This window comes from Chelmon rostratus, chromosome 14 (assembly GCF_017976325.1).
Source record: "Chelmon rostratus isolate fCheRos1 chromosome 14, fCheRos1.pri, whole genome shotgun sequence".
In the NCBI taxonomy this organism is placed as follows: domain Eukaryota; kingdom Metazoa; phylum Chordata; class Actinopteri; order Chaetodontiformes; family Chaetodontidae; genus Chelmon; species Chelmon rostratus.
This window is the reverse complement of record NC_055671.1, coordinates 20,300,370-20,318,291: the sequence shown is the minus strand read 5'-3', so window position 1 is coordinate 20,318,291 and position 17,922 is coordinate 20,300,370. Positions and strand designations below refer to the sequence as shown.

Sequence of the window (17,922 nt, the reverse complement as noted above, 5' to 3'; positions counted from 1 at the left end):
GTTACTGACTAATGATCAGTTAGGATGTTGTTACTGGCTGATGGCAGGTTTTGCCGAAGTCCAATTTGGCAAGACCCAAACAACCGACAGGAACCAAAACATGTTCAGAGAAGAGAGCAACATCTTCATACTGAGCAGAATCAAACAAAAATAAAAACAACAGTTAAATCAGAGGTGATATAATTACTTGATTGTCTGGTCAATTGAAAAAAAGAGAATATTTTGACAATGGATTCATTGTAAGACATTTTTCAAGTCATACACATTTTCAAACTGTGAGAATTTTCTCAATTTTGTTCTCAATCAGCTGCATCATCTGGTCAGCAGTGTGGTTGGATTTACAATGAATTTACACAGGTTACCAGTCTGCTTTGTCTCTTTTGACTCTGTGTTCTCTTGTCCAGCTGTTTCCATTGAAACATTTGTGCTGCTGCCGTCATTGTTGATGGCAGCAGCATTGGCTGGAGGTATATGAATGCTACCTGCTATCCAAGGCAAACAGTAATTCAGTGGAAGCCGTGTCAAGAAACCCCAAATATCACTTTTCCATGCTGCTGTTGTTGTTATGACATCAGAAACACAAAGATTCACCAATGAAAACAGCTGGATTGTAGGATCAGATAGATCAGTGAGGACATAATTGAAACAGAAAGTTAAAAAAATGGATTTTCAGCTCCATCAGAGGAAGAAACATCAAATTAATGTTGTTTTGCCACGCCAACAGTTTAAAGGTTTGGAGTTTAACGATTAATCAATAATCAAGCTTTTTTTGTATAAGTTACAAAGTCAGACAAAAGGAAGCAGGGGAGATATTTATAGATTTGAGAAAGATCTGGGAAATAAGACAATGTAAATCAATCTAAACAAAATGGTCGAAAACAAAATCAATAAGTATTAACAGAGTCTGTGGTGATAGTTATGAGAGTTGTCGCTGTCGTTGGGCGAATAATTACGGGAAGAAAATCTTTTGATCTGAGGATTCTGGCAGAACAAATTATGGCAGCATGCCAGTAACAAACTGTCCTTGAGAACAAATCCATGAAAGAATGCAAAAAATAAATAAAACCCATCTTGAGTTATTCTGAAACTGAGCGACCACTCCAGAGGACAGGAGTGATGTTAGCTCTAAACTCTGGAGACAAATGTCAAACCTACAGAAACATCTTATCTAAGACTTGTCATTAGCTGGTGGTGTTTGGCGTGTCAGGACAGAATATGTTGGTTCACCATATCAACTGTTTATAAAAACCCCCAAAATATTCCCCTTCCCCTCGGCTTACTGAGCTTTAACGTGAGTTTCAGCTCATTGTTTATTTGTTGGGCCACAACTTTACTGTTTGGTTCACTGTCACCACTTTAATAGCTTTGTTTTCAGAGAAAAGGCTGTAAAAATGTTCTCTAGTGCCACATAGACGACACGGGAAGTGATATTTAACTCCTTCACAGTGTCCGATAGCTGTGTGCGGGGTCAGCTGGTCTACAGCAGTGAGACCACAGCTGTCATCCCCCTCGAGGCCGCTTTGGTGACATGTTTTCTTATTTTGTTGAATATAAATTCATGCATAAGCGATGTACAAGTTTAATTAATGATTCATAGACAATGTGAAAAGAGAAACCTTTTTGTCGGCCCTGTGGCAAAAACAGTTTGGCCTGTGTTGCATGACTGATTTGTACTCTCTCCTTTTTCCAGACCAGATCATTTTGGACCACAAGGACCTGCGCTGGGTGGGAGCCTGGTGGCTCGGCTTCTTGGTGGCGTCCTGCCTCCTCTTCCTCACTGCGCTGCCTTACCTCTTCTTTCCACGAAACATGCCCAAAGAGGTGAGCAGAAACAGTCCTGCCTGAAGTGAAGCTTGCAGCCTTTATACTCTGCAGCCATGTCTCATTCACGCTTTGCCCCTTTTGAGTCTAACTTTTAAAATGCAATAACAAAAAAATTTAACATTTAACATTTTAAGAATGGAAAATTTCAAGGTAGAAGCAGCCAGCACACATAGCACCAGCACGATTCTCTTTGTTTTTATCACAGAAAATGTTAGCATTCAATTTTAATTTGCATCAAAATACACGTGCAAGTGTCAGAGAAACATGGGATACATATGATGAGACATTTTACTGATCCCCAAAAGGAGAAATTCTTAAAAGTGCAGCAGCAGAAATAAATCAACTGTTAAAAACTTAAAAAAAAAAACTAAAATCAAATATATATATATGTATTAGCAATGATCAAAATGACAGCTTGTCATAAAAGGTGTCGTTCATAGTGACAAAACCCACAGAAAATTGTCTCCAACTCTGCAGGGCTTTAGCCTCTTTTATCTGCTCTGTGGCACATTTCCTGTATGGTTCAGTCTCAACTGTTTTCATCAAATAAGCTCTGGCAAACCCACCAAACAGAACCTGTCAGCAGCAAACAGCAGGTGAAGCATTTAGCAGCCGAAGAGCCAGATATTTCCCTCAGGAGCTGGTGGAGACTGAAAAACAAGGGAATACTGGACTTAAAATTCAACATTCAGGTGGACACAAGCACAACCTCGGTGGATGACTGTATCTGCTGGTTTAGCTAATAAATAACTGTTTGAAAACAAGTCCATGAAATCTGTTCGAAAGCTCATGATATGCAGGTTTAAAGAAGAACATTATACACCACGGGACCTTAGACTATATTAATGAATTGTTCAAATGTCGTTGAAATGCGTAGAAACAAGACAAGGCCTGCATAATAAAATTAGCAATGATTATTTTAGATTGAAAGGATTAAAAATATAAAAAGTGCTCATAAACTGAATCCCCATCACCTCAACAAGCTCTAACAGGAATCTGCTTCAGTGTGTTTTGGCTCTGCCCCCCCCCCCAAAAAAAGGAAAAGAAATTTCAAAATAATGAGGTGATTTATGTAACGATTGCTCAACAAGAGTCCATCTCAAGTGACTCCCAACACAGCAGACTGCAGCCAAACTTCAGCACTTTCATTATTAAACACCAGATACTTGACCCAGGGTTTTCCTTTCACATGAAGGACGCCATCACTTAGCACTAAAGATTTTATCCAGTGCAGTTTGAGTGTTGGGTTGTCCTGGTTTACCAAAGTTCAGACCTCTGCAGATGAGATTAGAAAAGATTCAGAACAAAGTATTTGTTTGTTTACTTTTTTAAGCACCAGACAAAACTAAGAGAGCACAAACACTGAGAGTTGTGTAACTATGGTTCCATGAGCTCCAGAGACACACACATCTCTATATCTCTATACACTGTTGTAAATAAGTTGTGATCTTCAGACAACACACTCAAAAACAGTATTTGTGATTGTATTCTCTACAGGTTTACATTTTTGTGTTTCTGAATCTTAACTGTCCAGTCTTACAGCTGCTACAGGTTAAACCAATGTTCAGATTTGCAGATCACACATTAAACATGTTTCTTCCATCTGTTGCCCCAGAGGGCTGAATGTGGATTTCTCGCTTTCATATTCCGAAAGTCTTTAGGTACGTTTCAGTCTGTGCATCGTTACTGAAAATATTAAGTAAAACCCTCTCATGGCATGATCTTAACTTTAAAGTATCACTGAGGTTCGGCTTCACTCAGCAGTTAAATAAAACTGTGGACTCTGCTCATTACTTTGGCTGCTCTGTGTTTGTTTTTTCTCAGCTCATATCAGATAGAATGCTGTGTTGAGCAACCTGCTGGCACTGCCTCATTTTTTTTTTTTTTTTTTTGAGGAAATGTTTTGCAGTTGAAGTCTTTTGAAATGGAGCCAACACTCCTCCACAAACTGAAACCGATTTCACAGCAGAGCTGATCGGCTTAGTGCAATATCACTAGCATTAAAGAACATTAACCATCAGCCTCCATGAGCACTGACAGTACCCAGCATGCTTTTTCTCAAGACGGAGAAAGACAATATCCAAAGCAGCTTGTTCACACAGTGATCATAGTTGTGCGTTGTGTAGATCAGCCTTGTGTTTGGGGTCCTGGAGACCTCAAAAGTGGTGGAAGGTAAGTAAGTACATTTACTCAAGTACTGTACTTAAATACAATATTGAGTATTTCTTTATTTACTTGAGCATTTCCTTTTTATGCTACTTCTACGGCACTAGAGGAAAATATCGTACTTTACTTCATTACATTCATACATACACATAACATTGGTAACTAGTTCCTTTGCAGATTAATGCAAAGCATAAATCTAATAATAAATTATATTGTATTATTTTGGATTAAGATACCCTGTAGTATATAAAAATAAAATTCACCTTCACCAAGATTACGCAAGATTTTGAACGCAGAACTGCATTTATTTGCAGTGGAGATGTCTCCCCCAGCTTTGCCGAAGCTGTACAGTGGCCATAAGGATGGGCCCAAACACGCTGCTCAGAAAACTATTTACCGCCACAGCCAGCCTTCTGGGCTGGAACGCAGACGAAGGGGTAAATCAAGAGTTTCACCTCCAGGCTTGGCTCCTGGGTTCGTCTAAATATGTTGATGACCATCTATCAGAGGCTAAAATCTACAAAAAGAAAGCTTGGTGATATTTTGTCACGCAGACCACCATGTTGAGACCTCTGACCATCTGATAAACAGTTCACGTTATCTAGCTGTGATCATTGTTATCTCATATCCTAAGTCAACTTTAAAATGTAAATAAAACCGGCTTCAGTGTTTTAGACTAAATAAATCCTTATTCCATGAGTAATATGCTTTTCCTACAAATGAGTTGCAGTGTCTGCGGTTACAACAGTTAACAACACAAGCACCCACATCACATGGCGTTCAAAGGACACGTTTATCGAAAGCTTCTTGCAAAGCTGCGGATGTAAACCTTTCCGGCATTCAGGGCCCCTCAAAGTAGCAGCGACTGCAGACTGTTTTGAAACCTGCAGTGAGGAAACAAGTCCAACATGTGATGTTCTGCTTCCATATTTGTCCAGGATGGCACTGATGATGTCGAGTCCAGACCGGACTGTAAGCAGCAACAGGCAGACCCGTTCCAGGAACTTTCACTCCTTCAGTTCCTCAAAAGTAAGTCTTCCTTTCCTCGTCTGTTTCCTGTCTGAGGAGGCTGCAGCTGAGGCAACTAGAGGGCATTGACAATGAACAGGGGTCACTCTGGTTTTTATCAGTTTCATCATCTGTTGGGAATTGAAAAGCCCCAGTATTGTGGTGGGATTTACAAATGCTGGATACTGACCCTTTGAGGGTAAAAGTTTCCATCCATCAGAGCTCATCTGCCTTCCTGTCCATCACTGTTCCTTAGGTTTTCCTCGTATCGCTCTGCGAACGCTGCGGAGCCCCATCTATCTGCTGGTGGTTCTGGCCCAGGTCAATCTGGCGGCGCTGCTGGCCGGCCTCGCCACTTTTATGGCCAAGTTCATTGAGAGACAGTTCAGCCAGACTGTCTCCTTTTCCTCCATGATGATAGGTAAGAGTGCACACAGGACGGTGGAGTTCATAACATAACATAAACAGATTCAATTGACATTTTTGTCTTCTTGATTATCCTTTTTCAGGGGGAGTTTGTATCCCTCTGGCAGTGCTGGGCACCGTCCTGGGTGGAGCTCTGATGAGGAAGTTGAATCTTTCGGTCAGCGGTGCCAGCAAGTTGTGCACCACTGCCATCCTTCTCTGCATGTTCTCCGCTACACCGCTGTTGCTCATTGGCTGCCCCACCCAGAAGGTTGCCGGAGTCTTCCCTCACAGGTAGCTACACCCACAGTTCACCTGATCAAGTACACAGGACACAAATTTCACCGGTAACTGGGGACTAATTTCACCACCAACAGGAAACAAATTTCACCACCAACAGGAAACAAATTTCACCACCAACAGGAAACAAATTTCACCACTAACTGGGAACTAATTTCATCACTAACTGGAAACAAGTTTCACCACTAACTTGGAAGTAATTTCATCACCAACAGAGAACTAATTTCACCAGCAACAGGAAACAAATTTCACCACTAACTGGGAACTAATTTCATCTCTAACTGGAGACAAATTTCACCACTAACTGGGAAGTAACTTCATCACCAACAGAGAAGTAATTACACCATTAACTGGGAACTAATCTCATCTCTAACTGGAAACAAGTTTCACCACTAACTGGGAAGTAATTTCATCACCAACAGGGATCTAATTTCACTACTATCAGGAAACTAATTTTACCACCAACAGGAAACAAATTTCACCACCAACAGGAAACAAATTTCATCACTAACTGGAAACAAATTTCACCACTAACAGGGAACAAACTTCACCACTTACTAGGAAGTAATTTCATCACCAACAGAGAGCTAATTACACCAGCAACAGGCTCCTACCTTCACCACCAACAGGAAACAAATTTCACCACTAACAGGAACCTAATCTCATCTCTAACTGGAAACAAGTTTCACCACTAACTTGGAAGTAATTTCATCACCAACAGAGAACTAATTTCACCAGCAACAGGCTCCTAGCTTCACCACCAACAGGAAACAAATTTCACCACTAACTGGGAACTAATTTCACCACTAACAGGGAACAAACTTCACCACTTACTAGGAAGTAATTTCATCACCAACAGGGATCTAATTACACCACTAACAGGAAACAAATTTCACCACCAACAGGGAACTAATTTCATCATTAAATGGAAACTTATTTCACCACTTACAGGGAACAGATTTCACCACTAACTGGGAAGTAATTTCATTACAGACAGGGAACTAATTTAATCTCTAACAGGGAACTAATTTCACCAAAATAAGACGACTAATTTACATTGTTTCAACACACATGTGGTCTCACATTTTAGAGCTGTTAGAAGTCTTTTCCTGCTTTGAAAGTTTTTGTAATTATATGTCTTTAAAACTATTTTTTAATGTGTGTGTTTTCAGCTCTGATGCGTTGTCATGCAGCACTAGCTGTCACTGTCCCCGGGAGGCATTTAACCCAGTGTGTGGTTCAGATGGTGTGGAGTTCAGGTCCCCCTGCCATGCCGGATGTATCGGCATGCAGACAGATACCAATAACAAAGCCACAGTAAGAACTGTTTTTCATTCTACTTTAAAGTTGTCATGCACATTTTCACTTCTCGTTATCACACATTCTGGCTAATACAGAAATCAGTAAAAAATAATTTTTTGTCCAAAAAGTCAGATTCACTTTTAAACTAATGCTTTGAATTAAAACTATTCGAGTGTGTTGTAACACAGAACCAGTCAGCTCTGTATTTGTGTGCTGCCAACTCCCATTTACCCTCTTTCTGCTCATGCTTCTTGTTAAAGTGGATGACGTCACATCTCGTCTTTTTATGAATACTCCTTTATTTAATTCAGAGCTGTAGGCAGCAAAAGCTGTGCCAATCCTGGCCTCTGCTTTGGTTCTGTCAGATATTCAATTCAATTCAGTTTTATTTATACAGCGTAAATCTTAATAGAAGTTGTTTCAGGACTCTTTCCATATATAGCAGGTCTTTAATCTGCAGCGAACCAGCAATTCCCCCATGGGCAGGCACTTAGCATCAGTGGCGTCAGAGAAAACTTCCTTTTATAGACATAAACTCTGATCTATTTTCTCTCTTGACCTCAATGTTTGTCCCACGATCAAATCCCGATTTTGATTTTGCTTGCTTTCCTTTTTAGTCTCTCAACACCTATTTCTATGGAAGTGGTCTTAAGTTACAAGAGACAGCATTAACATGCACCGTGAATCCAGCGTAGAAGCCAAACAAAGCTCTCTGATTAACCCTCAGGTGGTCGAGGGATTGAAAGCTGCTGAAAGCTGGGGTGAAGTTCACAGAACAGCTATTTCAAACACTTAACTAGACAGACAGACAGACAGACAGACAGATAGATAGATAGATAGATAGATAGATAGATAGATAGATAGATAGATAGATAGATGGTTTGTTGGTTTGTTTTACTGTTACTTTAGAATCTCACTGGGAACCAGGAATGTGCTTTCATAACAGTCTGCAGGTTTTGATACGTCTTTTGCACATGTGGAAATGTGGTTTGGTGGTGGCACTACGCGAAAGATTAGGGGCCCCTAAATCATGAGGATTCACCCTCTGGGAAGCAAGAATACAAAATCCAGTGAAATCTTACAGAAAGTAGTGAACTTTTCTGGGCTCTAGTGTTGACTCCATCACACTTGTACTTGTAGGCAACAGGGCGGACATGGCAACCCTGGCTGAAATTTTTTAAATCATTAATTTTTTAAAAATTAAATCATGTCAATAGCTTTGTTTTTTCATATTGGCAGTAATTCTACATTTTTAAACATGAAAATGAAAGTACAAACTGGGACATCGTGTCCAGATGTTTGCAGCAGCTCCAGAGGAATTTGTTTGATTCATCTAAAAACTCACTGGTTAAGTGAAGGAGCAGTTTATGATCAATCTGGAAAGAGACCAGTGTGTTGTTTAGCCAGAAGACAGGTTTTTCACAAGAAAACGTTTACTCAACTGGATGACGTCTTACTGAGTTTACTTTCACTCTCTCCTCCAGCATGTTCCCTGTAAATGACACCCAGTCCCTCTATATCGGTTTCAAGGAAACTGACAGGAAACTGTGATAAGGAAAAGCAAATATATCCAAGAGGTGACTAATTATATACTCCTCACCCACAAACGGTAGCATGAGATGCAGTTTACATAGAATTCCTGTAAAGAGGTTCATCGCTTCACCAACATTCACATTTTTTCCCAGAAAGGAAAGGAATATTTATTTTTAAAAAGAAAATGAACAAGATAGATAGATAGATAGATAGATAGATAGATAGATAGATAGATAGATAGATAGATAGATAGAGCAAACTATACATAATAAAATATCAAAATATCGAGCATTAAAAAGATTATATACATAATAATAAAATAGCAAAATAGTAAACAGTGGTAATGAAAAAGTATTGCACAAAAAAGAATATCTACAGCAAATGGCAAAACCACAAAACACTCTCCTACTTTAAATTACACAAACACCAACTAAACTTATCCAACACACCCTGAAGGTGTGTTCAAACCGAACCTTCCTCCTGTATTCCTCTGAATTTAACTGTTGAAATGAAATGATCTCTCTGCTCCAACAATTATTTTCATTATCGATTAATCTCCTGACTACTTTCTTGATAAAATGATCAGTCATTGTCAGAAAATAATGAAAATTGCCCATCATAATCTCTCTGAACCTCACGTGATTTATTCTGATTGCTTGTTTTTGTCTGGACAACATCATATATATGACTAAAGCTTCAAATCCTCACATTTCAGAACCTGAAAACACAAAACAAATGAGGATTGATGAAGCAATTAATCAGTTATCAAAATAGTTGCAGATTTTTTTTTTCTGCTGGCAGACTAATTAATTCATGGGTTAATTAAGATCTAGTACATGCATAAAGCCTTGTGATTAATCAGGTGAAAATATAATTAATAAGTGTGTTTGTTTGTGTAGAACTACACTGAGTGCCGGTGTGTCGGCGGTCTCGGCTTTGCCTCTCCTGGGACATGTGGCAGCGGATGCTCGCACCTCCTCCTCCCCTTCATGGTCCTTATCGGTGTCACCGGCTTCGTCGCCTCCTTCTCCCAGACCCCCTCCTACATCATGATACTCCGGTATGAAAGCATGGAAATGAGAACAAAATACGGTCAAGAGCTTTGGATGCCAAACACAGTCAAAGTTCTGACAGCAGGAAATAATCATACAGCAGATAACACATTCACATGTACATGCAGTGGCTTCAGAAAGTGGTCAAAGACCTATACTTCCTCTTATGACCTTTTAATAATCTAATATTATCCAACCGTTTTTCTTTAAATGTCACCAAAAGGTTAGAGTTAGCCGTACAACATGGAGAACATCAGCCTCCTCAGTTACTGAGTGATTTACTCCTCATGAACACCCTCTTGTTTATTCAGTCGTTTTGATTCCACAGAGATATCTCAAAGTGAGTGGAGTCCACCTGTGGCAAATTCAGTTGATTGGATATGATTTAGAAAGGCACACACCAATGAAGTCCAATGAACCTGTAGACCTCCATCAGCTGGTGATGTAGTCTAACACAGACTGAGACCAACATTTTATTGGTCTGTCTGTCACGGTGTGAGATGACATAATTACTGTAATCACGCATTGAGGAGGGGCTTTAGTGGGGGTGCATCACCAAAAGCTGAACTCCGTTTGTGAGAAGCGAGAAGTTTCCATGGAGCCAAAACACAAACAAAAAGATCAGGTTTTATAATCAGTGTGCAGAAATGCATGTGAAATGTGTCCTGCCGTTTATCACCATTATACTGTGGCCCTGAGAGCTCAACGGACTGCAGCTTAAGGTAACACACACAAAGAACAGCAGTTAACGGCTGTGCTGTGACATCGGCTATGTTGATGCTTAAAATGAGTGAGGACAGTGAAGGTTAAGAGCAGCAAAAGATCAAGTGCAGACACAAAGCATCTGTTACTTCACTTAAATGAGCTGCAAATGTGCATTCATGCTTGGAACACTTGCAGAAAGTGGACAAAACAACTCTTAAAATTATACTTTTAATGTGGCTGCTGAAGAGTATATGCTGCACATCTGAAATGCGGATGTTACGCAGAGCCTCGACATCATATTCAGGGATCATGTCAGTAAATTCCACAAAAATACAGACTCTGCTTATTCCGCATGATTGCAACGCACAAAACACAAATGAGGAAGTAATGAGGTCCCCTGGTAATATTGGCCCAGGGTAAATAGGGCTCTAGTAATTAGCAGCAGGCTAACAGCAAATGTTTGACATAATATCTGAATCAAGCTTTTGCGGCACATTTCTGTATTTCTATTTTAACACCTCTCTTCCAAGTGTTGCACAGGTGTTGTCAAGCTGGTAAAGTTGTAGTGCATTAGCAGGGCCACCGTAGTATTATGACCAACAGTGAGTCTGAGTGTTTGTAAATCGATAAATATTGAACCCTGGTGGTCACAGTGGCTCCTACATCATCTCCTTTCCCTCCTCAGAGTTGAGCTGTAAACCAGCTTCTCAGGGGAAATGTGGTTTTGGAAGTACAATGGAGGGGCTGCTCACAGCTTCAAAGCATTAAAATAAAATCCAGATGGTGGTGAAAGAGCTCTTGCTCCATTTGGCATTGTATGAAAATTAGGGGAGGAGGGTTGTCCAAAAGGGGATTGTTTTGGAATTTTCCTTTTGCTTTAAGGTAAGGCAGTCTAACTTGTTACAAGGACAAGAGGAGAGTCTTTTCTTTTGTTTTGTTTTTCCTCACTCCAGATTCATATTCTATTTCAGCTCTCAGCCTGAGGGGTAAATTTGAAATGCCAGTCCGCCTGCCAGTCATCTGATCCTCTGCTGTTGTCTCACCTGTTCTGTATTTGACGCCCCTGCTGTATTTACCTGCCAGCTGCCAGATCATTTATGTCCCCAAACTGTCAGTTACCCTGTTGCCACTTAATGTTTTGTTTGTTTGTTTGAAATGAGACGATGACTATGAGCTTTAAGGTTTAACTGAGGGTTTTCACATCCAAAGATGGTGAGCTGTGTTGATTCAAAATCCACCTAACTATTTTTTATATAAAATAAACTATTAATTGACTAAAATAGAAACAGATTAACAAGGAATAAAAATAACTAAACAATTCCGGTGCCGCCCAAATTTTGACAGTGGCATGAGGGGGCTGCTGGTGTTATCTATACCAGTGTTTCTCAGTCCTGGTCCTGGAGCTCCAACACACCTGATTCAAATGCTCAGCTCGTTACTGGGCTCTGCTGAGGCCTGATAACGAGCCATTCATTCATTCAGCAATTCATCAGGTGTGCTGGAGCACAGAAACATCTAAAACATGCAGGGCAGTGGTACTGCAGGACCAGGCTTGAGAAACAGTGATCTATACCACTTCCTGAATGAAGTCTCTAGGAGAAAGTATAATGAGGCAGCGGAGACTTGAAAAAGGCTGAAATTTGAGGAAATTTTCCATTCATTTCTTATGGGAAATTTTTACAATTTTTTGCGAATTATTTTGCGAATTATTAACGAATCCTCTCATACGTACATAGCACACCATTCCCGATCAAGCTGCACGTTTTAATATATAGTTTGCAAGGGTTTTCTCAAAGCTGCGGGACTAGTTACGCGCCGAAATTCTGGCAGAATATAAAAAAAAAAGAAGAAGAAAAAACACGAGAGATTACAATAGTGGCTCGAGGAACTGTGCACAGCAGAATTCGCTGTTCACAGTTCCTGTTTGCAGTGCATTTATAGCTGTACAGACAACTATGAATGGAGAAAAGCTCAATGTTTTGCAATTACAAGGAGCATCTTTTTTTTCCTAGAATTTGTGAGATGATTTATGGATACTTATTTGTGATGATGGACTTCAGAGATGAGGATATTGGCATCCCCTGGAAGTGTAAATCATGCTCAGTCTAAAAATATGTTTGTGTCATGTCCGTGTGTTCAGATTTGACTTTGCTGTGACTCTGAGATGTGCTGAGATTTTTTAATGGAATTGGGGCGCTCAGTGTTTTCATGTCGCTAAAATCCACCGTGAGCTGCGTGTCACAGCCACAGCTGCAGCTTTGACTGCTGATGATGTTGATGTTGCTTATCTCTCCACTCTCCTGGATGTTTCCACCTCCTTCTGGGACATTCACCCTCACCCTTAACTCAATGCCTTCTTTGGCCCCTCACCCCCTCCTTCCCCCGTGTGGCCTAGTAGGCCCCCGGGCGACTGCGCTGTGACCCCCCCACTTCCTTCCCCCACCCACATGTGCAGGTGTTAGAGTCTTGTTATAATGTCTTAAATGTTGCTTTCTCCTCTCCCTCCCCTCCTGTTTTCATTTGTTTTCCATCTAAGTAAGTGAAGCACCACCCTGCTGGCTGCATCGTGGTCCTACTGTCCCTGTCTTCCCATGTTAAATATTTTTACTGTCTTTTGTGCCTTTGTGTCCTCTGGGAACAGGTCGTAACCGAATATAATTTCGTTGCACTTGGAAACTTGTGTAATGACAATAAACGATTCCTGAGTCCTGATTCCTGATAAGCAACCAACCATAACCAAACTACAACAACTGACTTCCTGTTGAACACTTGCATGCACCTGTGCCTTTCAGGCAGTATACCTGGCTCACCTCCCCACAGCTCTCCCACACCTCCCAGACGAGTCCAGAAAACCTCTGAACAAGAGCAAGCAAAACAACAACAGGGACTTATAATACAATGCAAAATCATGACTCCTTTTGTTGTAACATGGCAACTGCCAGTGCTGTCATCATCCATCAATTATCGACATTCCTCCTGCTGCTCAGCTCTGTTTCGGCATGTCAGAGAACCAAACCCACACGGATGAATGCGCATGCACCTACAGAAAATAAACACTAAACCAATCAGCATCTTTATAGTGAATGTGATGTGTCTCTGCCGCAGGTCGGTGCCCACAGAGGACAAGTCGTTTGCAGTTGGAGTGCAGTACATGCTGTTCAGAGTGCTTGGTGAGTAAACAAGATGAGTCCATCAGTCACTGAGTCACACATACCTCCCTCCAGACCTTGAGCAAGGCACATGAGGCCTGTGGTTAAAGGCTGCCTGCCATTTATTCACTGATTTCATATGTGTTGGCTTGGTTCTTCTGTGTCTCCTCCACCATCAGTCTTTCAGTTGACCAATGCAGCAGTTAAGATATTTTGTTTATATTCCAAAATTTAACATTAATGGGGGGATCTCATCATCACCACCATCTTCATCATCGTCATTTTCACCCATCATCATCGTGAATATAAATAGGTCACAGAGAAATACTGCACTTTAAAGTCTGACTGTGTAAAATGTCATTTTACGGTTCAGCTGCCAATGGCATCGCAAGCTAGCACTTCCAAGAATTACAATTTTAGACGTGCAACAGTTAAATCTTTATAAATGAAGTTGTTTGTTTTTATTTCTGCCCTCATAGATGGAGAAATGTGTTTCAGACTTAGCTGTATTCATACAGTTTATAATGAGAGGGAAATATCTGATTATGCTAAGCTATGTGATGTTATTTACTAACTAGTCAAATTAGTATAAAGTTTTCTAATTTGAGGTATGTTGTGTTAATTTTTCAAAAATTTAATTTCAAATCTTATTGGCCACTCTTCTTGAAACGGGCTCAGATATTAGCATGCTAATATTAGCTCCGTCAGTTGGCTCAGAAAGCTACATTTACACCTGCCAGTTAGTGGGTGTGAATACAGTTACTGGAAAAAAGTATTGTGTCAACTGCTTATAAGAAATATCCTTTCACCCATCAAATTAATCAATCAATCAAATCTCTCTCTGTGTGTGTGTTTGTGTGTGTAGCGTTCATGCCCGGCCCGGTTTTGTACGGCAGTGTCATCGACACCACCTGCATCCTTTGGGGCAAGAAGTGCAACAAGCAGACTTCCTGTCTCTACTACAACCTGGACCGCTTCAGACATAGGTGAGTCACTCTGAGGTGGATTCACATTAACGCATTTGCAGGTGGACACACAAACACAACAACACAACACACACTTGAGTCATTAGCGCTCCTGGCTGTGTCACAGCAGTTGCTGTGTGTCACTGTCACGTGAGTCAGTTATTGGAGCTGTCACATCAGGCCAAATGGCGAAATGTTTTCAAGTTTCTATAACCAAGTTTCTATAACCAAGTCCAGTTGTCCTAGATTTAACCCTCCATGGATAATCATGACCTGGATGACTGAGAAAAACAGGTCAAATTTGTACCTTTCAACTATCAGAAATTAGTTTATACATTAGTTTATACATTGAAGGATAGCTTCTTCCCCAGACTTGTCAGAGCTATCACCCCCAGCAGCCCCTCACTGGAGTGACAGACTGTGAGTGAGCCACTGTACACTGCACTTTTACACCTTAACCTCCACCTCCACCTGCACCTTTTGTGTACTTAACGTTTAAGTACACACACACACTTAACTAAATTATATACATTTTAGTATATTGGTACATTTCACTGGTATATTTTATTGTTTATTGTTAAGTATATTTTTATTGTCTTAGTATATTTTCATTTCTGGTATATTTTTAATTGCATTTACGAATATTTTTTATTGCATGTTGGTTTATTTTATTCTAGTATCTTAATTTTATTTTACAATCTTTCTTTCTTATTATCTTGTTTCTAACATGGGGGTTGCAATGCAAACTTCATTGACATGTCATGCTCAATGACAATAAAGAAATCTTGAATCTTGAATCTACATTTGTGCATCAGGAAGGACACATCTGCTTAAAGAATGCCTTTTTTCTGTCTTTTGGTTTGGTTTATTGATGATGTTGTAAATTAATCATTTATCAAAGATAGACATAGGCATCCAATGTATGAAGTCAAGAAATGTTGGATGATAAGAACCCAAAAACATTTAAAATACTTTCTCATTCCCATTAATTTTCCACTTTTTCCACCACAAGTCCTGTGTAGCAGCAGCTGTTTAACCTTGGAGATCTTGTGGTACATCTGTGAAAAATGTTTCCTCCTGCATTAACCTGGTCCTGCTCCAAAACACCTAAACAATGAAGTCCATGAGCACCTTTGTGTTTGTGTGTGCAGGTTTCTGGGTCTGCAGGTGGTCTTTGTGTGCGGGGGGCTGCTCTGCTTCCTGTTGACGGTTGTAGTCCTGCGCAGGAGGGCCAGACATCAGGAACCACAGCAAGAGAGTAAAGGAGGGTACGAGCTGGTGAACGGGCAGAAAACACCAGGGAATGTTTCATCTGCGGAAAAAGAACTGAAGGCCATCAACACCTGAAGAAACCCAGCAGGAGGACTCAGGACAGACAGACACAGAGAGGCGGAACGAGGAGGAAACAGAACACAAGCAGTTGCTAAGATGTTGGAAGCTGCTTTGCTACCAAAGCTGCGAGTTACTCAGTATGCATCGATTGTTTCTCCTGCCTGTCAAGGACCCGACAGCCTGCAAAACGAGGCCAAGATACTTTTTGATTTTGTATTTTTACATCCAACACTCAGCACGTGCTCTGTTAACATTTCCAGTGGTGTACAATTTTCTACTGAAGTCAAAGTAGAAATACCACAGTGTACAAATACAGCATTAAAAATTCTACTTAAGTCCTGGAAAATGTCACAAGGACGTACATTTAGATGTACTTAAATTACTGAAAGTAAAAGCACTTATTGTGCCGAATGGCATTATAATTTTTGATGCATTAATGTGTTCACTTTTAATCACTTTAATGTTGCAGCTGGTAAATGTAAAGCTACTTTTGACTACTTCCTTTGCTGCTGGGCCAAAATCTTAACAATAATCAAAGTGTAGTAAAAGTTACCAGTATATTGTGACATATATAATAAATACGTACAGACTGCGTTTATATGATGCAGTCAGCCCAAAACAAACATCAATCATCTGGTGCTGGCATTTAATAAGCTCTACTTTTCAACTTTTCCCTACAGAAACAAAGTCAGGGATCTGTGAGGGTGATTCCAGTTACTCAAATCATTTCAGCCATGCTAGCAGCATGCTAGGAGCATGGCTCTGGACATCAATGCCAGTCGGCATTACTACAACCACAACTGAATGGATTGCCATGAAACTTTTCAGACATTTACTGACATCTAGCTACATCACCAGGTCAACATATCTGCAAAACCGAAGTGAGCAAGGCCACAGAAAACTGGATAACTGATGCCTTGAGCTGTTTTTTGTCGGCCATGTGACCCCCATTTTAGAGGTCGCAGTGGTCCGTCCAGAGTCTGCCTTGCTGTGCATCGTCCTCCATTTCTCTCTCACGTCATTTCCTGTCATCTTTCCACTGTCACCTATCTAATGAAGGCATAACCATGCCCCAAAATAAGCTGCGAAAAAGTCCCACTAAAGCATCCAGTTCTAACCCAAACTTCATACTTCGGAGCTTCGGAAAGCTGCGCGAGATGTCAGACACCACATCCATGTTTTTGTGTGATTTAAGAGCAAACTAAAGGTGTTGACATCGTAAGAGTGACTCTACTGGCATCAGAGCCCCAACATGTTGGCTGTTTGGATGAATTTAGATGCCAAAAAATTGTGCTGTTTTTTTTTGGGGGGGGGGGGTTTCTTACTAGCAGAGTGGACAACTCGATGATGAAAACCCACAAACATGAATGTTAGTACTTAAGTCTGACTATTGAGTGTGGTTTCATTACCTGCTCTGCAGTGATGACAGTGCTTTTTGCTATTGTTGAATTTATGTCATTTTGTACACTTATTAAAAAAGGGCTTTTACTTAGAAAATAAGAATCAAACATTTTTTTAAGCAAAAAAAATGTATAAAGAGATTTCAACTGATTCCTTATCATGAAATTAACTAGTTGATATTTTTTATACTTTTTTTGATGAAAATCAATAGTGTCTGAGTTTCGATGATCCTGGATCTCCACCTGACACAACAGATGTAACCAGTCTGGACCTTTTCAGTTTTGTAAAAATGTTTTTCCTGACACATCCTTGTGTTTTCGCTAAATCGAATGACATTTTGTTGAAGCTACTGTGTTAAATGCTTGTTGTTTTTGTTCATTTATTTTGTACACTCTCAACTGTTTAGTTAAAAAAACCTTTTTGTTAAAACTTCATGAAATATGATGTTGTATGAAATTACAGTTTTCTAAAAAGCCATCGTCAGTACCAAAGAAAGTGCTCAGCCCTGAAGCACTGAAAGTCATGTCTTGTATGAGCAAAAAACAACAATTAAAAACTGTATGTGTGTTACTCTGTAAGGCTCAAGTTAGCAAACAACTTAATTATATTAGCATCTTTTTCTGGGTACCCTTTTCATCGGGCTCTAGTCTAATGTGGTCATGGTTCATGCTAAACTAAGATGATGAACATACACCTGTTAAACATCAACATGTTTGTTCTGTCATTGTGAGCCAGTTAGCACGCTAGTGTTAGCATGTAGCTCAGAGCACCACTGAGTTT

The 17,922-nt window shown here is 40.2% G+C and overlaps 1 protein-coding gene across 2 annotated transcripts in view; it reads left to right on the top strand.

The window, feature by feature from the left end:
- slco2b1 (solute carrier organic anion transporter family, member 2B1) overlaps positions 1-17,709 on the top strand; it is a 28,861-nt gene extending 11,152 nt beyond the window's left edge. For both annotated transcript variants that reach the window (XM_041951572.1, XM_041951573.1), the window contains exons 7-15: positions 1,691-1,821; positions 4,929-5,019; positions 5,255-5,419; positions 5,508-5,697; positions 6,876-7,020; positions 9,438-9,598; positions 13,401-13,465; positions 14,310-14,430; positions 15,561-17,709. In XM_041951572.1, the coding sequence (XP_041807506.1) occupies positions 1,691-1,821; positions 4,929-5,019; positions 5,255-5,419; positions 5,508-5,697; positions 6,876-7,020; positions 9,438-9,598; positions 13,401-13,465; positions 14,310-14,430; positions 15,561-15,756 (1,265 nt within the window). In that variant the 3' untranslated portion in view covers positions 15,757-17,709. The remainder of the gene's footprint in view (positions 1-1,690; positions 1,822-4,928; positions 5,020-5,254; positions 5,420-5,507; positions 5,698-6,875; positions 7,021-9,437; positions 9,599-13,400; positions 13,466-14,309; positions 14,431-15,560) is intronic.
- The last annotated feature ends 213 nt before the right edge of the window (positions 17,710-17,922 follow it).